Below are 24,384 nucleotides of genomic sequence, written 5' to 3' on the forward strand. Positions count from 1 at the left end.
CAAGGGTCTGTGTTATGAGTTGCAAGCCATGCACTTCATGGGGTTTCCACTTAATTCGCCAGACTCCCCTGCACCTAGCGCAGAGCCTTGAGGTCAAACATGAAGTAAGCACTCCATAAATGCACATAATGCATGGATGAATGGGTTATGTATTAAGTTATTTTCTCTCAGATTCAAATTAGCCTTCAAGGCTCTGCTGTGTGAAGCTGGGGGCTCTTTGCATTCACATTTCTACTTTGCCACCTGCCAGAGATGCGCCAGAAAGAGACGGGCTGAGAGGGAGAAAGACTTCTCCTTACACTCCTGCTGATGCTGAAGCGTGTCCCCTGCTGAAGGCCTGTCGCCAGCAGTGGTGGCTGGTTCCAGTGTCCAGCTCTCTTTTGTACCTTCCTAGAATCAGCTGAGGCTCAGCTCTGCCAGCCCCAAAGCTTCTGTGGTGATGGTAACTCACCCCTTCTCCGGCTGCCTGCACCTCAGCCCTTCAAGGGCTCTGCTATCAAACTTGCACATTCTAACAACCTTCACCTCTGTCCTCTGCTCACAGGCCTTGGGCGGCAGCTGCTCCCTCATTTTTGTTTTTTTTTTTTTTTGCTTTTCTGGTTCTCTAACAACTGCTTGTGAGAGTTGGACTGTAAAGAAAGCTGAGTGCCGAAGAATTGATGGTTTTGAACTGTGGTGTTGGAGAAGACTCTTGAGTCCCTTGGACTGCAAGGAGACCAAACCAGTCCATCCTAAAGGAGATCAGTCCTGACTGTTCATTGGAAGCACTGATGCTGAAGCTGAAACTCCAATACTTTGGTCACCTGATGCGAAGAGCTGACTCATTTGAGAAGACCCTGATGCTGGGAGAGATTGAGGGCAGGAGGAGAAGGGGACAACAGAGGATGAGATGGTTGGATGGCATCATCGACCCGATGGACATGAGTTTGGGTAAACTCTGCGAGTTGGTGATGGACAGGGAGGCCTGGCGTGCTGCAGTTCATGGTGTTGCAAAGAATCGGACACTACAAAGCCACTGAACTGAACTGAACAACTGCTTAACCAATACCCTGTATTAAATTTTCTGTTGAAATAACTGACGGGGTTTCTGAATTTCTGACTGGACCTGGACTGATGGAATGAATGACAATCTTGAGAGAGAGGCCTGGTCATCCCCAGTTCACAGACGGGAAAATAAAGACTTAGAGAGGTGGTGTTGACTTAACCAGGTTTAAGACCCAGAAAATGGCAGAGTCAGGATTCAAACTCAGACTTAAAAACCAACAAATAAAAAGCTGCCGCCCAGTACTGCACAGAGGCAGGCACAAAGCAGAGCCGTGAAGGTGGGTGTTAGCGATCTGATTAGTGAGATCACCTGCGGTATTCTCTGTGCAGGCCTGTGGCATCTGGCAGTTCTATTTCATGACTGGTTTCAATTTCAGCTTAGCTATGAGCTCACATTTGTTGGTGGGAGCATTCCAGACAGTTTAATCATCCACACTGCTGACCTGGAAGATGCATAATTGTCTGTGGTATCTGCCGTGGAAATGATCACTATGCTATTCAGCCCTGCGAATCTAATCTAAGTGCACTTTTGTTTGATGAAACTCCTATGATCTGGTCACTAATTTCCTGGGGGGATAAGCCATTTTTTCTGATGCCCATTTTACTTGTTCCTCAGCATCTTTGTGCCCTCCTGGCATTTATTTCAGCTTGGAATATGGGAGCAGGGCTTAAGGAGACAATTTTTCCCGCTACATATTTGACCCTCAGTATTGAAAAAGAGGCCAACCAACAGAGGCTTAGGAAAGTGCATCCTCAAGATTGTGAACAAATTTAAGTTGCTATTTGAGGAAAGATAAAAGGGGATAAGCATGTGTCGATTAGCTAATTATCAGGCACAGAACCACACTGTGTTGATCAATATTTTAAAGGCATAGCTGGAGAGAACAAAGTGAGGCCAGAAGAAGGAAATAAAACATCTCCCTGGTACTAGAAAAATATTATTGTGAAGAAAATCATCTTAATAAGGAACAAAGTCACAAAGAAAGCAGCGGGTTGCTTCTCTCTGAGGATGTGACTATAAAACAGAAAGATAGACTGCTTAAAAAGTGATTAGGGCTTTGGTGATATTTCCTAGCAGTTATTTCAATTTTATATTTGAGACTGATTTTTAATTTATTTATTTATTTTTGAGGATGAATCTTATACTTTAGAGTGAACATGCAGTTTGCAGTTGTTTCAGGGAAAATAACATCTGTTCCTTGTCCCCTAAGCCCACCCTCACACACTTACAGCCTTTCCCCTATTGCCTGATATTTTCACTCGGGCACTTAGCTTGCTCTGTAAAAAATATTTTTTATTTTCTTGTAAACCTCTGCCACTCCTCTACTAGATGCTTCAAGGCAAGCTACCCAGCCTCAGAGCCCGGCATCACGTGCTGAGACTATACTATGTGGGACTCCTCTGCTGGTCCAGTGGCTAAGGCTTCTTGCTTCCATTGCTGGGTGCTCGGGTTCAAATCCTAGTCAGGGAAATAAGATCCCACATGCCACTTGGCATGACCAAAAAACAAAATAAATTAAATAAAAAACAAAGACATTCGTAAGAAAAAGATTATACTAGGTTCCAAGTAGTAGTTTGTCAAATGAATAATAGGGATTATATGCAGTAAATTCATCAAGAACTTGAAAGCCAGATTTCTCAACTTTGTCACTATGAACATTTTGGGTCAGAAATCCTTCTGGGGAAAATCCTTCTTCTTTTTTTTTTTTTTTCCTGTGTGCTGTAGGATATTAGCTACACCTCTAACCTACTAGACCCCAGTAGCATCCCAACCCCAAGTTCAACAAAAAAGGTTACGGATTTTACTAAATACCCTCTTGGGAATGAACTCGCCTAGTGAAGAACCACTGCTTTGAAGAACTGCTTTCTCAGCTGCCAGACAAACATCTACAGAATCAGCTACCAAAATAAAGAAAGTGGGCTGCGTTTTTAAAGCAGGTCTCCTTCTATGGTGTGGGAGTTGATTGGAGACCAGGGTGGGGCATTTTTCCTTGGACACTTGCCCCGGGTGATTTTGACCACATAGAAACCGGATTATCTGAATTTGGATCTTCTGAAAGAATAAACCTGGGGAGTTAATGATAGTGGCGTTCCTGGGCGTCAAGGGCAGAGATAAATATTTCCTCCCGACGCTTCACCGTACAGCAGGGAATGAACCGAGGAAAGAGGAGAAGCTTTGGGGTGAGATGTCTGATCTCTTCATGGAAGTTTCTTTTTCCTGAGCCTCTGAGCTCTACCTCTGTCCTGTCTGCTGAGTCCCCCTGTACGGCGCCCGCCCGAGAGAGGGCGGCAGTTACAGTGGGTGAGCTGCCTTGCTGCCCCCACGCCCCGGGGACAGGTGTGCCTGGAAGGCATCCTCCTCCTAACAGCGGACACGAAATCCCCGGGGAAAAGGGTGAGGAAGTGGAGCCAGGAGCATCTGCCTTCTCGCTAAGGGTACTCACACGCCCCCTGGAGCTGGTTCGTGCTCCTTCGTGGAGTAGAGGAGACTTAGACGGACAGGAGCGGCCTAGTGTGTGCAGGGTCTTTGCACATCTCAGCCCCAGAGCCATCCTGGGGCCTTAAGATCTGTTGGCGGCCTGTGCTCTCCCGGGAGGGGCTGGACTCAGGCGGTCATCTGGGGGAGGATGCGCTGGCCTGGGGTGTTTCTGACCGGTGTCGGGCTCTCAGCTGGAATCAGGGCAAGAAAACAAACTCCAATGGCACAGCCTCGGGAAGTGCAATTCCTCTCTGAGGTCAGTGGGGCCTGATGGGGCCAGACGGGTGCACCAGACTGGGCTCCCCACTGGTATGTCTCAGGCACACGTGCGTCCCCAAGTCCTCGAGTCCACGGCAGTCACTCTGCTCCCTGCAGCTTCTGTGCTGCTGGTTGCGAGGTCTGAGGGACACAGGAGGGGACTAGCCTCATGACGCTGGTCCCATTTTCCAAATTTCATAGCTCTGCCTGTTGTTGCTCAGCCACTAAGTCGTGTCCGACTCTGTGACCCAGTTGCCTGCAGCACTCCAGGCTTCCCTGTCCTTCAGCATCTCCCAAAGTTTGCTCAAACTCATGTCCATCGAGTCGGTGATGCCACCCAACCATCTAAACCTCTGTTGCCCTCTTCTTCTTTTGCCCTCAATCTTTCCCAGCATCGGGATCTTTTCAAATGAGTCGGCTCTTTGCATCAGGTGACCAAAGTATTGGAGCTTCAGCTTCAGCATCAACGCTTCCAGTGAATATTCAGGGTTGATTTCCTTTAGGACTGACTGGTTTGATCATAGTGGACACGCACACAAATCACATATCTCAGCTGGTTGGATAAATAAACTGAAAAGAGGCAAGGCTGAGCAGTTGGATGAAAGCAGGAGGGAAGCTGGACTTTCAGGTCGGCTCTGGTGGGTGCCAGCAGTCACTTGGGAAGCTCGAGTTTTGAAGCCAGTGACTGATTTCCCCTGCACTTGGAAGACTCTTCGGAAAGGTGTTAGCACATATTAACTTTATCATCTTCATAACAGAGGTATTTGCTTTGGCACTTAAGATGGAGTTTCTGAGTGTGGATGAAAATCTAGTCTCAGGTCAAATATTAGCAGATGTACCTCTGCAGTCTTTCAGAATTCTTCTGCAAATAAAACAAAATAAACAGATCTTGCTTTTGATTTCTTCCTTTAGGTTGGGTGGTTACTGGTTTTGCAAGCTGATGCTCTGTTACCATACAGGCCCAGTTGTGCATGGATCTGAAAGTCTGCCTTCTTGTATGGCTGTGTTTTGATGGGGTGTTTTTCTTGTGTGATTCCTATGATAACATTCAAGGGTCATTGTGGATCCTTGGAAAAAAAAATACAATGACGGGAAGGCTTCTGTGAGATGCCATGGCTGGAAATCCGTTACCATGGCAACACAAAATTAATTTCCTCTTTTCTGTCCTTGACGTGCTGTGGTGTGTTCCTTTCCCCCTTGCCCCATCCTCTTTTCCTGCCTTTGAAGAGAAAGAAATGACTTACGCGGTGGTAAATGCATTCGAGCTAGTTGTTGTGTTATTTCCCGGTCTCTCCTCTCTCCCCACCTGTCAAATCTTATTACTGCAGAGTTGTACGGCAAAGCTCCCCGATGGGCCATTGTATTTCAAATAATAGCAGTTCTGCCCCCATTCCAGTCTCCTCGGTCAGCATTTCATCGGGAATTGGCTCACACAGCCAAAGGAGGGTATGTGATCTAGATTTTTGTTTCTTCAGCATGGTTATGTAGGAAAGTGAAAGTGTGAAAGTGTTAGTCACTCAGTTATGACCCCGTGGTCTGTATAGCCTGCCAGGCTCCTCTGTCCATATAATCCTCTAGGCAAGAATACTAGAGTGGGTAGCCATGCCCTTCTCCAGGGGATGGTCTTGATCCAGGGATGGAACCCGGGTCTTCCACTTTGCAGGAAGATTCCTAACCACCTGAGCCACCAGGGAAGCCTTGGCTATATAGACTGGGTGTTCAAAACTGCTTAGCATGGTTCCTAACGTCAAAGAGAACAAAACGCAATGAACACCCTCACAGCGGAACGGCTACTGCTTGTAACACAGAGGGCAGGAATGCGCACATCCCACAGCCTGCCTGTAAGCTGGGTGAACGCGTTTTTGAGTGTGAAGTTTTCGGCTGCCAAATTCAACATTCTGTATCCTTTACCTTGTTTGCTTCTAACTGTAAAATAAACAGGATTCATTGGAACTCATCACTGACAGATACAGGGTGTGAATCTGCACCATCTTCTGGCCTCTGAGTTCCACTCCCCAGGGGTAACCAGAGTCTGGCTTCCACGGGCTTAGGAGGAGGTGGTTTTTTATATTAGAAACATTTGAGGCCAAAAAAGAGATAAAAAGCAATGAAGATGAGCTTTCATCGAAAACACCTTGCCAAACGTCTCAAGGGAAATAAGGACCCATCCGAAGCTCTCACGATTGACCTTGTGCATCCCAGGAGTAGGTGGACGACAAACATGAAATGCAGTCACACTGTGTGTTGCCATGGGGGTATCACACACCCCGAGCTCAGTCAGTCAGTCACGTCCGACGCTTTGCAGCCCAGTGGACTGGGGCCCGCCAGGCTCCTCTGTCCCTGGCATTTCCCAGGCAAGAATACTGGAGTGGGTTGCCATTTACTGCTCCAGGCGATCTTCCCAATTTAGGGACCGGACCTGCATCTCTTGTGTCTCCTGCATTGGCGGGTGGATTCCTTGCCACTAGTGACACCTGGGAAACCCTGGGGGCATCACGGTGCCACATAAACCTTAGCGTGAGGGTGCAAACAAGCTTGAACTTGTCTCACCGCTGACAGTGCATACTAGTGGCTGAAGAATGGGAAATGCAACTCAACTTCTCACTCATTTTACCGAGGACCTGATACATGGCCTTGGGGATACACGGACGAACCAGAAAAGGCTTCCGCTTTCATCTGGAGTATAACACTTCCATCACCTAATTATGATATTACACGGCCAAAACATAAACTCAATAAAAGATACACATGTATGCTAAATCTCTTATTTCATAGCCAACATAGAGTCACACGGTCTTTCGTGTGCAAGCTGTGTCTGCCATACACTCACCCCACATTACCCGGCCTGATCCCTTGGCAGGCTAAAGTCAGTCTTAGTGGTGGGGTTGCTATTCATAGCTTCAACTTCCACCACTACAGGCAAGACACAGACATGAAGAACCTTCCTGGTGCTGGCCTTGACAATCACTCCTGACCCCACGTCCCCTTTCCCACCCCAGCAACCATAAACCACTGCCTCAGCAACATAATTCTGTCATCTTGAGAAAATTACATATGTGGAACCATACATGTATGTAAGTGTTCTTCTTAACTTATCATATATATATTAAGATATAAAAATATGTACATATTTATTTTTGACTATAGTGGACTTAGAATATTGCATTGTATTAGTTTTCTGTATACAGCATAGTGATTCAATGTTTTGAGACATTATAAAATGATCAGCACGTATGCAATCTTTTAAGATTGGATTTTTTCTTTCTCCAAGTGGCCCTGGAGACCCATTTAGGCAGCTGTGTATCTCAGGAGCTTTGTTCCACAATATGGATATCTCACAGCCTAACTACACACCTGTCCTTCATGTGGAAGGACATCGGTCCAGTTTGGGGCCATCATGAACAAAGCTGTCATGATCTTTCACACACAGGTTTTTGTGTGAACATAGTCTTCATTTCTCTGGGATACATACCCAGGACTGAGGTTCCTAGGTTCTACGGTAAGCGCATGTCTGGTTTTACAAAAAACAACCTGTTTTCCAGAGTGACTGTGCATTTTACATTCCCTCCCGGTATGGTAGGCAGGTTCTCTTGGGAGAAGCTTGTTCCCTGGGAGAAATCAGGAGAGGGGCTTATGGTCACTATGGGATCAACAACTTCTTTGCCCACTCAACCTTCCAGGTTTAGGCAAAACGCCCTCCATGACATGAGATGAATGTCCCCAGGAAGAGCAAATCCTGGAAGCCATGAGTTGGGCGTGCAGCAGCGGATCATTGCTGTCAATGGGTGTCGGGGGAGGGTGGCTTGAGTGGCCAGACGCGATGGGGGTTTCCTTTCTCAGCCTCCCCTGCTTCCTTCCCATCGTGGTCTTCAAGACCCCCCAGGTGGCTTTGGCCACACTCTGTCACACGGAGGCCGGCAGAATTCTTAAGACTCATTTCCCCTGTGCTTCTAGTATGAGATCAATTTATTAAACATTTCTTCTCCCTCGAGTACTGCTCTCCCCACACTTGGTAAGAAATTGTCCACTGCTGCCTCCAAGTCCCCATCGGAGCCACATGACGAAACATCAATTTACACTTTTCCTAGGAAGCAAGACTACTGACGGAGCTGATGGTCTATCTTAGTCTGTCGGGCTGTCATAACAAAATACCACAGACTGAGTGGCTGAAATGACAAACAAACGCTTTCTTCTCAAGGTTCTGGGGTCTGGGGGTCCAAAGTCAGGATGCTGGCTGATTCGGGGCCTGGTGGGAGCCCTCTGCCAGGCTTGCAGGCTTCTCTACGTGTCCCCACCCAGCAGAGACAGAGAGAGCATCCACTCTGGTCTCTTCCTCTTGGAAGGACACTAATCCCATCATGGGTCCCCACCCTCCTGACCTCATCTAACCCGAATTACCTCCAAATGCCATCACCTTTTGGGCTTCCTCAGGAACACAGTGGTAAAGAACCCACCTGCCAATGCAGAAGACATGGGTGGGGAAGATCCTCCGGAGGAGGAAATGGCAACCCACTCCAGTATTCTTTCGGGCTACAGTCCATGGGGTTGCAGAGGGTCAGACACGACTGAGAACACACACACACACCCCCCATCACATCGGGGTTTAGAGCCTCAACATATGAGTTCTGAGGAGACACATTCAGTACATAACACGGGTGAAGACCCTCCTCTTCGTGGTTAGCATTCAGACAAGGGGACAGAGAGTGACTCTGTTTCTGAGTCCGACCACCCTGATTTAGAATGAGCATGAGTGCCCCACAAAGGCCTTGGAACAAGGAGGAACGTGTTCCAGGGGGCCCACAGACTCATACTTTATCTGAGAATTAGAGGCACAGTGTCTCCAGGACATGCAGTTGACTCTTCCTAGAGAGACCACAGAGCTTTCCTGAGAAGGTGTCTGTTGTTGTTCCATCGCTCATTCATGTCCTCCTCTCTGTGTCCCCAGGAAGCAGGAAGCAGGAAGTAGGCCAGGCTTCCCTGTCCTTCACTATCTCCCTGAGTTTGCTCAGATTCATGCCCATTGAGTCAGTGATGCCATCTAACCATCTCATCCTCTGTCACCCCCTTCTCCTCCTGCCTTCAATCTTCCCCAGCATCAGGGTCTTTTCTAAGGAGACAGTTTTTCCCATCAGGTGGCCAAAGTATTGGAGTTTCCACTTCAGCATCAGTTCTTCCAATGAATATTCAGGGTTGATTTCCCTTAGGATTGATTGGTTTGACCTCCTTGCTGCCCAAGGGACTCTCAAGAGTCTTCTCCTGACAAGGTGGAGAGGTTCCCTAACGTGAGTTTCTACCAGGATGTCTTGTATTGATCAGGGAAGCAAAATTCCTCATTCCCAGAACTAGCTCACCACTTTTTCCCCCTGCATCGCTCACATTATGCAATGAAGCCAGACGGCGTCTGCTGGACATTCCAACTCTGCAAGAGAGCTCTCCCTGATGGGAAAGAGGGAGAAGTTTCTCGTCTACGTGGCGTGGACCACCCCGGAGTAGGATCTCATGGCATGAATGACACAGGTCTGCAAGCACTCACTGCCAGATGCCAGAGGAGAGAAAAACCAGCTGCCTCTGCCAGCAAAATAAATTCCCAGTTGAGAAGAGCAATCACTTCTCTGCTTCCTGAATCAACAAAATCCTATTATATTTTCCTCCTGTTTAGAGGATTAAAAATACTTTTGCTAAAACTATAAAAAGAATTCTGTTGGAAGATGGCAAGTTGAAATGAAAAATAAGACGGGAAAGCGGACTTCAGGTTGATAAACGAGAGCCGTGCGTCTGCTGAATAACCACAGCCCATGAGCCGATCAGAGCAAAGTTTCAAGCAGGCCTGACTCAACACCTTACCCATCTCCTTCACGCCATCGCTGGAACCATTTGGATACCGTTCAGCCTTTTCTTGCCATCTGCTCGTGTGTTTTCAGAACATAGCATTTAAAAACCGTTACTGTATGGAAACATTACCAGACAAAACTGGTGAAACTAGAGAGATGCTGCTACATACCGTTGCCCAGGCTTAAGCCTCAGAGAAATGGAAAGAAAAGTCCTGGGCTGGGAAACTTTTTTCTGAGATCAGGAGACGTAAATTACAACAGTTTGTAATTGTGAAAAATTGGAAGCAACCCAAATATCTATTAGAAGGAGAATGTATATAATTGTAGTCTATGCACAAATGATATGTTCTATAGCTGTGAAAGTGAATTCACCAAAGCTACACATACTAGCTATCTCTTGGAATAATGCAATACATTGATTTCAAAATACACTGTTAATTCAACTGTCCCTAATTCCATACATTTTAGGTTAGACATTTCTATGTTGTCATATTGCATGCCTACAATACTATTTTGCATCCCCTTTCCAGATGCTGTATTTGTTATGCTGGTGACGGCCTTCAGCGCCACGTTGAATATAAGTCCTGAGGGTGGGCACTCTCATTTGCCCGATTCTTGGTTTTAAAGAGAATGCTTCCAACGTTTCACCATTCAATGTGATGCTCACTGTAGAACAGTAATTTTAGGTACATTTCTTTAAAGAGCAGGGAGCTGATTTTCAAAATCCAAGCTGGCAGATCCTCAAAAAATTAAAAATAGAACTACCATATGATTTAGCAATTCTACTTCTGGGAGTACATCCAAAGGAAACACAAACGCTAACTTGGAAAAGAGATCTGTACCACCATGTTCGTAGCAGCATCACTTACAATAGTCCAGACGTGGAAACGTCTTAAATGCCCACAGTGGATGAGGGATAAACAAGTGTGATTATATATATATATATATAAAATGTTATTCAGCCATTAAAAACTGAGATAATAATGTTTGTTGTTTTAAGCTGCTAAATTTTAGGGTAATTTATTATGCAACAATAGGAAACAAATGCATTCCTATTTCAAATTAGATATCTTTATCATCCTTACATTCATCGCATATTTAAATTTATCAATTCTTTTGTCCCAGTCCATCTTGCAATTCAGAACTTATTTCTGGGATCATTTTACTTCTTTCTGAAGTGTCCCTTAGAAAGTTTCATTACTGAGAGTCTTTTAGGGACAAACTCTAGATTTTGTTTGTCCAAAAAAAGTCTTTAATTCCCTTGTTTTGGCATGGTAGTTACCTAAATATATAAGTCAAGGTTGATTGCTCTTTTCTGAGTATACTGATGTTGCTATATTAAAATCTGCTATCATTCTAAATAAAATTTCTTGCTATGTGATTTTTCTTGCTCCTTACACCAGTTATCTTTTTCCTTTGTTAACATGTGGTTTTATTCCAGTGGGTCTAGTTGTAGTATTCCCACATGGAAGTTGTGTGCAGTGAATTTGGTGGTTGAGGTCTTTCATTCATTCTAGAAAATTCCAGTATTTTTTTTTCAGAAATTGCCTTTTTCCTATTTTTCTATTTTGTTTTGTAGCTGAAGCCTGTATCTCTTTATTTCTCTGTGATACAGTTTGAATAACATATCCAGCCCTTTTATCCAGTTCGTTAGTTCTAAGTTAGTGACATATGGATCCTTGTTGCGACAGGCAGGATTCTCTTTTTTTTTTTTAGTTGCAGCAGGCAACTCACAATTGTGGCATTCAGGATCTAGTTCCCTGACCAGGGACTGAATCTGCACTGGGAGCACAGAATCTTAGCCACTGGATCACCAGGGAACTCCCCCTCTCTAAGCTATTTTAAAATCTGTGTTCTAACCTAGCCATGAGACTTTTTATTTCAACAACTAAATATTTTAAGGGCTTCAAACAGAAGAATCAAACAGATTCTTTTTCAAATCTTTCAGATTTTTTTTTGGGGGGACATTCTATTTTTTCCTTTCTTGTGTTTCAGATTCTCTTTTTCACTTCTTTAAACAAATTACATGTTCTCTATTTTATATTCTGTATCTTACATTTTCCAAATCTAATATACTTAGAGGTAGAATTCTGCATTTTGTTTTTCTGCTGACTTTCCCTTATGGTGGTTTATTTCCTTGTGGCTTTAAATTTTGGGTTGTAAGCTGAAACTTCAGAAATCGTGTGAAAGCTGAACTGAGAGTATGTGTTCCTCTGGGGAAAACTGACATTTTCTCCTGCCAACATGTCTCAGGTATTCCCAGGTAAGGCCCACTTGAATGTAATTTCTAGGCTTGGGAGTTCCTGGATCATGAAGGGACTAAACACTTGAGTCTCAAAACTGTGTTGATATCAGGTCTGGAGCTCCTGGTTCTCAGGGATGAGTTATTTCCTCCAGAGGCCACACAGAGTCAGATGAGTTTCTTTGTTTCTCATCCACTGTTTATTGGGGCTATCACTCTTGGCAGGTCCTGGCTTCACGATGGGCTCAATTCCCATTTTGCACAGCACGGGCCACGGCTGCCCGACGCCTGCACAGCTGCTGAAGCCCCGCTCCGGCTCGTGGAGGCCGACGCAGGGCCTGAGCGCAGACACAACCTCAGAGCCCTCTTTCCACTCTGCTTTTGTGTTTTCTTTCCGTTTTGGCTCCCAGAGAGCTCCCGTTCTTTCAGGCAAGCTCAGCTATGTGTATAAAAAGACCTGTGGCACGTTTTACCCACAGATCTTATAGCGAGACAGCTTCCCATCGTGTGGAGACCGCAGCATGGCCATTCCAGGATGCGCTGGTCACTTTTCGTGGGCTGTCTCGGCCTCTTTCACCAGTGTCCTATTTATGGAGGCTTTTGTGGACAGGAGAGACTTCAGTGCGCAAGGATACTGCAGCAGAGCATCTATTCTCTCCAAAGTCCTCCTGGGAATGCCTACGGCTCTGCCGGGGGCTCTCTCTGGCTGTGGGGTGAGCTTGTTCTGTTCACAGTCAAGCCGGACGAGCTGGGAAACGGCGTGCCCAGGAACCACCATAACTCGCAGAAGTCGCCAGGCCAGCACTCCAGTTTCTCCTCCCTGCAGATCTGACCGCCCCGAGGCAGGTCTCCCGGGTCTCCCAGGAGCCCAGAAGGACTGGGCTTCGGCTGCCCACAGTGGTGACCCGGATCGGCCTCCCTGCCTTCCCTGACTCACTTCTTCACTCTCTTCCGGTTCTTCCCAGAATCGTTTCTCGAATACATTTGCACTTGATTTCTTGTGTCACTGGTCATTTCTCAGGAAACCCTTTAACTTAAACCTACTCCTCTAAGTTGTAACAACTATCGATGACACATATGGTGCTAAATGTTGTGAACTCAAAGATAAGAGCAAAGAAATGGTTTTATCTTCGGAGTCGTTCGTATTCAGACCTCCTGCTTTCTTGCCTTTTTTTAATAGAAATACACATTTTAGTGATGACTGTAGGTAGCAAGAAACAGTTCAACAGATTTGGGTCAAAATCTAGCTAGCAAGGTCGGGTGTCGGGATGCTGACAGAAATAGCATGACTTGACATGCTTGAACACTTGATTTTTGGGCTAGCAAGAACACTCCAAATTGAGGAAGTCAATTCCTTACCTTGGGGGCTTTTCACTAGTGGTAAAGATCTGCCTGCCAATGCAGGAGATGTAAGAAACACGGGTTTAATCCCTGGGTTGGGAAGATCCCCTAGAGGAGGAAATGACAACCCACTTCCATATTCTTGCCTGGGAAATCCCACAGACAGATGAGCCTGGAGGGCTACAGTCCATAGGCTCACGAAAGAGTCGGACATGCCTGAGCACACACACATATACCTAACTTATATATTTATAATACTTGGGGATTCAGGTGGAGGTCTTGCTTTGATACAGAGCACAGTGATGGTAAAACTGAACAGTAAGATTTTTTTTTCCCAGATATTCTACATCCAGGAAGGGAAGCCCTTCAGGACTAGGTTTCAAAAAATAAAAATAAAAAAGTGTGACCAGGCCAACATCTCCTCTCTCTACAGCAGAGGCTGTAAGTTGCTACAGCCTGATTTGCTCCTAGCTTTCAGAAGTGTTTCGTTGCCCTTCACAACGTTAAAGAACTCTCAGGCTGGTTGCCATGTTCATAAATCAGGAGGCTGAGCTTCTAGATTAGGAGCTTTTCTTTCAAAAAGTAGAAGGGTGGATGTCTTAGGTCTCCAATCAAATGGAGCGGAACAGCAGTTTCCTCCGTGAGATGAGATGAGCTCTAGTCCTTGTAACCTTTACTGTATGTTACAGCTGACCCCGTTCCTTCACAACTCGCCTTTTCCATGGAGGTATCTGAGCATCTGACTTGGGCTCTGGAGCGGGTGAGAGGTAAGGAGATGACGAGTCTGGCAGGCAGGGAACAGGGGTCTCTGCTCTCTGGCTTCTCCTGTCACTGCCTTCCTGAAGGTCCGCTCCCCCAGGAAGGCGGCATCCCTGAGACCCTGGGAGCCGGCAGCATCTGCATAGGCGCCTCCTGCTCCTCGTTTTGGCGACTGGCTCTAAAACCTCAGACACGACTGGACACGATACTTGCTGTTCAACCGCTGCTTCAAATAAACCAAGAGCCACTGGCAATGCTCTGTTCTCCTTGGGGACTTTTTTCTGAAATGTGCATGTTCACTGACAGAAGAATTGCTCTTCCATTTAGTTAAAACCGAAGCTAAGTGTGAGGCAGAAAAGCTGTGCACCCTGGAAGAGGATCTTCCTGTCCACTCCCCATCCGGCTTGGATTTCAGCAGCGCGGTGCTGGTCAGGCTGGAATTTGGATGCCAGAGACCCAGGGCTCCAGTGCTGTGCTTCCAGAATAGCACCATCCAGGATCTAGACCCGAGCCTGCAGATCCCCGGGGAGGCGGGGGGACTTGGGCGTTTTCCTTGATGGCAGAAGCAGGCTGCTCTCAGCAAGCTTCCGTACACATGGAGAAGGGACGGGAGGAAGCCGGCTGCCGGCATCCAGCGGTGGGGCTTCAGGGGTCCTAGTCACCTGTCCTATTTTCATCAGCTGTCCTCCGTGATGGTCATCTGTTTCCTAAGCGCTGCTAGAACCCTCGACGGGGCTCATGCCACAGAAGGCGGCAGCTTGCCTTCACTGCTGTGTGAAACCTGTCGCTTCTATGTGCAGTTGGCAGTGACAGAGCTTTACGGAACTAATGGTCCCCTCAGTATTGTAAATGAGCCCCGTAGGTCTTGCAGACACAGAGGCTCTTGTTTTGCCCAGGCCTGGCAGGAAGGGATGTGGGCACATCGCTTTCAGAGGAGGCCCGCCTAGAATGAGGATCCTTTGCACGTTGGGGGTGTGAGGAGGAAGGAGAGGGTCTGGTCGCAGTGTAGGTGGCACCCTTGATCTGAGATCGGGTGCGTTCACACCGTGGCGTTCACACAGGAGGCAGGAGGCAGGGCTGCCCCGGGGGTCCAGGGACGGCCACGCAGCTCTGTGGCTTGTGCTCGGGACACGCTGCTTCCCTGGCTCGAGTTTCCTCTTCTGGATGAGGAGGCGTTTGGAATGAAGCCCTGGGGTTGTGTCTGGCCAGAACAGTTCCCAGTTCTGTAAAGGTCCGCTGTCTGCCCCGTGCTTGCGGGAGGTGCGGGGGTGGGGGTGAAAGGATGCTGACCCCTCCCCACATGCCTGCAGAGCAGCAGGCTCGTGGAGAAATAGGTCGTCATGGACAGACCCTGGCTGCTGGGCTGCTTTCGAGGCCGAGTCTCATGCAGGACCACAACAGACGGCCACAAGGCCCCGTCAGGGACGGATGCCTCAGTCCCACAGAGCGTGAGGCCGAACCCGGCGGCTGCTCCGGGAACCCCGCCCAGGCTGGAGCGCCTCCTTCCACTCGCCTCCAGCTGCGCAGCCTCTGCAGACCGCGGGCGGGGAGACCAAGTTCTCTAGCTTGGAGCTGGAAGCAGAGTGCGGGCCAATGCGGGGGTGGGGGGCTGTAATGCCCTCTCTGGCCGGGAGGGGGCGGCTGGGAGGGGGCCACCAGGGCCTTGCTCCCTTCTGCGGATTGGGGTGACACCAGGCAGTTTCTGGGACTAGGGAGAAAGGCAATGCCGGCCGTGTGGGGCTCCTGAAGATGTCATCTCTGGGGATTCTGTCTTTCAGAGTCACTTCACAGGCCTGTCTGGGTGAGGCAGCCTGAGCAAAATGAGAAGGAAGTTGCGTCACATCACAAACTGGATGAGCATGAAGCCTTGTTCTTAGTTCTTTGGGGATCAAGAATGTTTCCACCAGTTTGGATAGGCTAGAGAGAACCAGAGATTTGTTTCTATCTTTGTAAGGAGGTAGGAGTGAAGACAAAGCATCATGAATAAACCAGGAAAAAATATATATGTGTATATATATATATTATATATATATAATGTGTATAAATATATATATGAACACAAGGGCCTGGAAAAAATTAGAACAGAAGGATTGATCAGCTCAAATGGTCTTATATAAAAACTGGATTGAAAGCTGGACGAGAGTCAAACCAGAACCAGCAAACACACAGAATATACAAGTAAAAAGATAACCCAGTGCTGTTCTAAGAGAATAAGTTTGCTAAAAATGGTAAAGGTGAGCCTCAGCTGTGCAGAAGATAAAATCCATCGTGGCTTCTAAATGATCCCCTCATTGTATCTCTGACATTAGGGTGCTGGGTGTATGTTTCTAGCAATGCTGACAGGCCAGGTTAATGCATAATGATGCTAGGATGCTTCACAATGACCTAGAGAAACATGCATCAATGGCTGAAAAAGCAGCAGGACACAGGGAACCCTGAGACAGGAAGGGACTGAAAAAGTCTTCAGGATGTAATAGGTCAAGTTCAAGTTCAGAGATGTCAACTTGCTGGCCAGCCACCAGGTCCAGGATCAACTGATTGGTAATTCAAAACCTATGTCCTGGCTGGTCTCAATGATAGGCTTCATGTTTGGTCTAGAACATACCCTAGGAAAATATTGACCTAGGTATTGCTATAATTGGGCTTCCTTCATGGCTCAGATGGTAAAGAATCTACCTGCAATGTGGGAGACCTGGGTTTGATCCCTGGGTCGGGAAGATCCCCTGGAGAAGGGATTGGCTACCCACTCCAGTATTCACGCCTGGAGAATTCCATGGCTGGGGAGCCTGGCGGGCTTACAGTTCATGAGGTTGCAAAGAGTTGGACATAACTGAGTGACTAACACTTTCACACTTTCATTGCTCTAACTCCAAAAAAAGTGAGAATACAAGGAAGAATAAATATCAGTGTAGAGACGATTAAGTAAAATCCACAGTAGGGATAGTTGGGTGGCATCACGGACTCAAGAGACATGAGTCTGAGGAAGCTCCGGGAGATGGTGACAGACAGGGAGCCCGGTGCGCTGCAGTCCGTGGGGCTGCAAAGAGTCGGACACGACTGAGCGACTAAAAAACAACCAATATCTTGACACCAGTTTGAGAAAAGGGTCCTAGGAAGCGAACAATCACTGTGATACCCTGTGCTTGCTTTGTCAGATTTTAAAGCATTTAAGGAAATCTGTTGTGCTTGTTTACCTGCTTAAAACAATTCTATTAGTAAGTTTGTGACCCATGGATGTACGCCTGTGATAAAACCAATTTTTAAAATTTACAGTTTTATTAATTATGCAAGTAGAGTTTAATTGTTTAAAGGGATATTTTCCATAGAACTTGATGGCAGTTTAGTCACTACAACTGTGTCGGACTCTTGCGACCTCAAGCACTGTGGCCTGCCGGGCTCCTCCATCCATGGAATTCTCCAAGCAAGAAGACTGGAGTGTGTTGCCATTTCCTTCTTCAGGGGATCTTCCTGACTCAGGGACTGAACCCTCATCTCCTTCATTACAGATGGATTCTTTATTGACTCAGCCACCAGGGAAACCCCTTAATAGAATATGAAGCACAAAACTGAACGCTAAACACACAGAGATGCCCCCGAATATGAAAGACCCCAGCTACAGGAAAGGACGCTAAGGGTGAACAGTTGAAGGGAGCCCTGATCGTTCTCTGGGTTTCTACTGGGGGCTGATGCAGCTCCCACCCAGCAAGAGGAGAGACGCCAGGCCTCACTCAAGGGAGCCCGCTGACCTCACTGTGGCTCCTGGCAGCCGGGTGAACCCTCCAGTGGGAGCTTGGAAGCTTGGAAGCAGTGCCTTCTGGGCCCCGGATCTTTTTCTTCCTCCTCCGGGCCATTGGCTGGTTAACCCTCCCCTCTGTTCTGGAGGCGGAGAGGTTCTGCGGGGGATACTGGCGCAGAATCTCAAGAAGGCATGGAGGCACCGCTCGGTCTTGTTGGGTTCCCCGCAAGGAGGCAGGTCCCCCACAAGGAGGCGGGTCCCTCACAATGCCGGCTTGCCCTCTGCCTGCTGCTCAGGAATGCCCCCCGGGCTGCACCCAGATCCCAGACAGACGGGTGAGTACCATAGCGCTGGGTCCCTGGAGGACTCTAGAGTGCTCCCTGGAGGACTACAGAGGGCTCCCGAGACGCTCACTCGGCTGCTCTACGTCCTAGAGGGAAGTCCTGGAGCATCACAAGGCTTCCCAGAGAAGGACCAACACCCAGCCAGATGGCGCGCAGTTCCTGGGCGGGTGGCCCTTTCCTTCAGCTAACCTCCTCTCCCAAACCATTGTTTGGGGTTGAGGTTTGGAGGGGAGAACCCGCCCCCCACCTGTATACACGTCTCTTACTTTTTCTGACCCCCCCATCTGCCTGCTTGATGTCAAGGCATGTTAGCTGACAATACCAGGATCTACACTCATGGCTGTTGCCAGAAAATACAACTTAGATCTCTGCTCTCCAGCTCTCACCAAAACCCCATCACAGCAGTAACAGCAGCAATGGCCACAACAGCATTTATGGCCGGAGGAGTCCTGGACCACGCGCCACCCGCTCCCAGGGCACCCAGCTTCTCCACGCGCAGCCCAGGCCTGCAGGCGCCACGCTCAGAGACGCTCCCACTGCCGCCCTGCGAAAAGTCGCTCCCAGTGGTTTGATTTTGTAATGGTCTAACGTTAGTTGCTCAGTCGTGTCCGACTCTTTGCGACCCCATGGACTGTAGCCCGCCAGGCTCCTCTGTCCATGGGATTTCCCAGGCAAGAATACTCGAGTGGGTTGCCATCCCATTCTCCTGGGGATCTTCCTGACCCAGGGATTGAACCTGGGTCTCGCATATTGCAGGCAGATTCTTTACTGTCTGAGCCATCATGGAAGTCCCAACTTCTAGGAAGCTTCCCCTTGGACCCAGCGAAACTGACTTTGGACTCTTGGCCTCCAAAACTCTCAGGATTTAAGAATCCTTTAAAGCCGCTCAGTGCCAAGTGGCACCTTGTTATCACCCCTGCAGGAAACTCTCACACCCTATTGACTATCACAGAGAGGAAGCAGGATTGCCCAGGGGCTGGAGTGAGGTTTGCGGACTCCCGACCCCAAGCTCACCCCAAGGCTTCACGTGGCCTCCCCTGTTGTAAGCTTCCCGACCTCCCTGCTCCCACATGCTGGTTTCACTATTCCCCTCCCTGCTCTGTATCGCCCAGTCTCTAGTTCCTCTTCCCATCACCAGCACTCTTTGGTCCACCTCCGGTCTTTGTGTGACAGAAGCAGCAAATAACCGCACTGGTGGACATTTGGGCAGGTATGCCGGTGGGGTGGAGGGGTGGGGGGCGCGGGCTGGGCTTCCTCTAGCCTTGGAAACGGTCTTAGGATTTAACAGAAGAAAGGCCCCCCGACTGCTTTCATTCCCCCTTTTGCTTTTGTAAAGACTGTCACCGTCTTCTCTGCGGCAGCACCACCATTTGGATGGAGCAGGACTTCTGCTTTTTCAGACACTTCTGCTCACTTCCTGGTCTAAGCCCAGCACCCACTAACTGCTTGTGAAGTTCCTTCTTTCACCTTGAGGATTTTTATGTTGTTCAGAACAGTTTCTAGCCTACGATCTCCCCTTCCCACTGAGATCATAAAACGAACAGAGAAGGGGGAAAGGAAGCGCTAAACCCGCAAGACAGCGAATCCTTGATTGCTGATTCTTCCACATCTGGACGAATGCGATGTGAACACACCTGTACTGGGATTCTAGGAGCCCCTGTGCCCAAGGACGTCTGAAGCCCAGGCCTGGAAGCAGCATCACAGCACACGGTCTTTATGTGCCTCACTGGTGTGACGCCTTGAGAGGCGGTCCTGCAGTGAATGCAGTAGCCGAGGGGGGCATCTCCATCGGGGAGGGGGTGCAGCCACCTGGTTCCCCGCAGCTTGATGGCTGGCAAGACAGGAGGGAGACCCATCTCTGGAGGAGCTCCCAGGACACCACTTTCCTATCTGCTGACCCTGGCGTACACCAAAGTCTCCCTCTGACATTAAGGCTGTTGAAATGAGGCTAATTTAGGTTCCCAGCAATTCCTTCCTGGATTATTGATTTTTTTTTTTTTCCTTTTGCCACACCATGCATCATAGAGGATCTTAGTTCCCAGGCCAGGGATTGAACCTATGCCCTCTGCGTGGAGTCCTGTACCAACATCTCTGGAACTGACAGAACCCATAGCAGCTGCTGCCATGAGCCTCTGGCCAGTGGCCAGGTCCCTGACTCCATATTAGGTAACATTTCTACCCTGTTAGCATCCATCCTGCAGCATCCTAACCCATCACCTAACGCCACCCTTCCAGTAGGAATTTTTTCTGTCTCGAGGCTATAAACATTGGCTACTAGCCCCTGAAGGGTTGGCTCTCCCTGGAGCCAGCCCACTGTTCTAACAGTGTCTCCCACTCTAATAAATTTTATTCTCCTTTCACCCTGCCTGGAGATTCTTTTTCAACCCCCGCACAGGCCATGACATGTTGGTGATCATACCCCATGTCTGTACCTGTCCTAGAAAGAGGCCTTGTTACACGGTGTAGGTTTATGTGACGACAGAACCTGAGACGTTCAGAGTCTGCTGTCTGCGAGCCGGAGCTCCATGAAGGCCGGTGGTGTGGCCTGAAGGCCTGAGACCCAGGGTGGGGGGGACGGCAGGTGGGAGACGGGCACCCCAGCCTCACAGTCGGGCAGAGAGTGAGTACTCCCTACCCCCGCCTTTGTGCGGGCGTCAGGCCTCACTGCTCGGGAGCTGCCCGCCCGCACCGGGAGGACCATCTGCTTTACTCAGCCCACTGGTTCAGTGCTCATCTCCTCTGGAAAGATCTCAGAGACACCCAGGACACGAAGTTTACCCAGCCATCTGGGCATCCCATGCCCTGGCCACACTGACACATAGAGTCACCCATCACCCCTGGGCTCTGCCCACCCTTCCCACTGCATCGCTCACCCTCCCCCGGATCCCAGCCCTTCCCCAGCCCGAGTCTACGCCTCCTCCCCAGCCTTCGCTCACACGGTCCTCGGCCTAAACGCTCCTTCCCGCTCCCACCCCTGCGCCATTTGCCTTCTGACAACACTCTAGACGCCAGGTGATTCAGAGTGGGCCTGGGATGAATGCATTTTAACCCCACAAATATTTACTCCAAGCCCGTTCTGTGCCCTGGAGGTGCCACTCTGCTCCCTGGTGGCCTCCGAAAAGTTGCCTGACGTCACTCACCCTCTTTGTTGTTTCACTGCTCATCATGTCTGACGCAAGGGCATGGCACCCCACTCCAGTATTCTAGGTTTCCCTGGTGGTTCAGATGGTAAAGAATCTGCCTGCAATGCAGGAGACCTGGGTTCGATCCCTGGGTTGGAAGATGCATGGCAACCCACTCCAGGATTCTTGCCTGGAGAATCTCCATGGACAGAGGAGCCTGGCGGGCTACAGTCATGGGGTGGCAAAGAGTCGGACATGATTGAAGTGACTTAGCATGCACCCTCAGTTTACACATCTGTAAGTAAAAATAATGCTTAGAAAGTACTTAGTGTGACGCCTGACACACATACCCTTCGTGAACATGAGATGCTGTAATCACTATTCTCATCATCCTACGTGGCTGAACTCAAGCTTGAGGACAGGTTCCCTGGTGGCCGAGACTCAGCCTCACCCTCTGCAGCCATCACCACATCCCTGGTGTAGGACACCCGTCTCCAGTCCAGCCCTTCCCACGGGGCGTTTACCCAGATGCTTGGCTCCTCCTCCCGCCGCTCTTGGACCAGAGCTGCGGCTCCTCCGTTCCTTCCACTGTGTGCTTAGAGCAAGGCTGTGGCCCACTCACTGACTCCAAGGAGCAGCCGCCCCTTCAGAGGGAGGAGTTCTCCCCGGGTGGCAGCAATCTGTTTCCCTGGAGCATCTGCTCCTGGCAGCAGCGGGGGAGATGGTTGCCGGGCTTGGACGCAGGCTACAGGCTGGTCTGAGGGGTGGACCAGCCATGGCAACCGTTTATGGGAGGGTGAACTGGAAAAACATATCCTGAGCAGGGCATTCATCTCAAGTTTTGCTTCTCATCCTGCCCTGAAAATGAACAGAGGCCAGCAGAAGGCATCCCATCCCCAAGGGAAGAGCAAGAGGAAGGCGATGAACACATCCAGCACCCAGCCTTTCCTTCTCGTCTCCATTAAACAAAATTGGCGTGTGTGAAAAAAAAAAAAACTGGCGTGTGTGTATTTCAATCTTCAACGTTTCCTCTTTTCAAAAGAGTCAAGTCTGGACATCTGTGAGGCAGCTCCTTGGGCGGCAGTCGGAGGGCCCAGCTTCTGCTTGGTGTAACACTGACGCCCCCCTCAGCTTATTGTGGGGCTGACGTGGAGACTCAAAGGGCATCTGCTCTCCACCGCCTACAGTCTGAGCGGCATTTTCCCCCTGTCTACCGCCAACGTGTCATGTTTCACAAGGTCATGGCATCGTGAGCCAGTCCCTCTCATCTTCATTCAACATGCAACCCTGAGACTGGGCTCATTTCTCCCCACTCAAGCCCCCTTTATGAGCCGAACGTGTGTATATGTGCCCAGACGCTCAGTCCTATCCGGTTCCTTGCGACCCTATGTCCTGTAGCCTGCCAGGCTCCTCTGTCCATGGGATTTCCCAGGCAAGGCTCCTGGAGTGGGTTACCACTTCCTCCTCCAGGGGATCTTCCTGGATGGGTGGGCCCTGATCCAGTACGACTGATGTCCTCATGAGAAGGGACACAGACACCGAGGAACATGCGGGCACAGAACAAAGAGCAAGTGAAGACAGGAGGAGGAGGAGGCCGCCGGCAAGCCCAGGAGAAACGAGGCCTGCCGGCACCTTGGTCCTGCAAGACTTGCAGCCTCTACTGTGGAAGCCCCTCGGTCCGCGGGGTCCGCGGTGTTTTGATGGCCCCTGCGAACAACCATACCCCCCAAAGACTCGCTTCAGACCCTGACCACGGCGGCTCCCTGCGCTCTATTCACTAGGTTGCAGAGTTGGTTGGTGTCTACGCTTGCCCGGTAGGGTAACAGCCGTGGCTCATTCCCTCTTATCATGTCCAGAGCTAGAGCAAACCATGGCATCGGCAGCTGCCGGTAAGTGTTTGTTGAATGAATACATGATGTTGCAGCTGTGAGAGGCACTCTGGCAGTGTCATCAGAGGGACAGGAATCTTCTCCTTTGTCGTAAATGATCTTTTCACTCAACTTGCAAATGACATAACCTAGAGCGGTGCCCCAGGCGAGCAATCGGGGGAGGTCATGGAAGCTTCACCATGATGGCATCACCGACTCAATGGACGTGAGTTTGAGCAAGTTCTGGGAGTTGGTGGTGGACAGGGACACCTGGCATGCTGCAGCCCATGGGGTCGCAGAGTTGGACACGACTGAGCGACTGAACTGAGCTGATGGCACCTTCTCTTTCTGATCCTGAAGTGGCGAGGTTTCACGACTTGGTAGACTCACAGGTCGGTCTGCTCTTTTTGGGGCTCTGTGAGGTTAGTGAGGTTATGCATGGTAGCCCCCTAGGACCCTCTGTCCATGGAATTCTCCAGGCAAGAATACTGGAGTGGGTAGCCATCTCTCTTCTCTGACCCAGGGATCGAACCCAGGTCTTCCGCATTGCAGGCAGGTCTTCCTTTCCCTTCTGATCTAGAGAATCACTGTGCTTTTCTGGCCCTCTGGCCATGCTCTTCAGCTCTCTCCTGCCCAGACCGCGTCTCCTGCCCGGGGCTCCCCGTGGTCCACACCTACCCATTCAGCCGCTGTGTCCCTGCCCTTCCCCCCCGCCCCCCCATAAAGCGCTCAAGCATCTCACACAAGTGGGCCTTGCCTTTCGCGTAAACAGAAACCGAGGTTCAGAAAGCACTTACCGCAGCTCTGGTAGAGCACTTGCAGATTCCCGTTCCTGCAGGCTGTGTGCGTGGGCCAGGCCTCCCCGCCAGCTCTCCGGGGGGACAGCAGAGTCCAGATGAGGAGGGCGGCTGCGAACCTTTTCATGGCGCGGAGACCCTGTGTGTGACCAGCACGGTAACAGGGCCCAATAACAGTGCCGTCCATGTGCTTCCTCCCCCTCATCAAGGGGTGACATGATCAGTTTCACTTCTCCTATTTTATGCTCCTGGGGAACCACTGAGAAGCAAAAGACAGTTGGTGGTGATTTAGTCTCTAGGTTGTGTCCAACTCATTGCGACCCCAGGGACTGTATAACCCGTCAAGCTCCTCTGTCTGTGGGATTCTCCAGGCAAAAATCCTGGAGTGGGTTGCCATTTCCCATTTCCTTCTCTAGGGGATCCCGCCACCCCCCCACCCCGCCCCAGGGATCGAACCTTGGTCTCCTGCATTGCAGGCAGCGTCCAGATTCTTTACCGAGCCACTAGGGAAGCCGAAAGGCAGCTAGCAGTGGCCTTTGAATGCAGTTCCCTGAAACTTTGGA

At 49.5% G+C, this 24,384-nt stretch overlaps 1 protein-coding gene across 1 annotated transcript in view; it reads right to left on the bottom strand.

Annotated features, from left to right (window-relative positions):
* LY86 (lymphocyte antigen 86) overlaps positions 1-23,999 on the bottom strand; it is a 39,791-nt gene extending 15,792 nt beyond the window's left edge. The window contains exon 1 of the mRNA XM_065913001.1: positions 23,822-23,999. Within this exon, the coding sequence (XP_065769073.1) occupies positions 23,822-23,948 (127 nt within the window). The 5' untranslated portion in view covers positions 23,949-23,999. The remainder of the gene's footprint in view (positions 1-23,821) is intronic.
* Between the last annotated feature and the right edge of the window lie 385 nt (positions 24,000-24,384).

Source organism: Muntiacus reevesi, chromosome 20 (genome assembly GCF_963930625.1).
Source record: "Muntiacus reevesi chromosome 20, mMunRee1.1, whole genome shotgun sequence".
Classification (NCBI taxonomy): domain Eukaryota; kingdom Metazoa; phylum Chordata; class Mammalia; order Artiodactyla; family Cervidae; genus Muntiacus; species Muntiacus reevesi.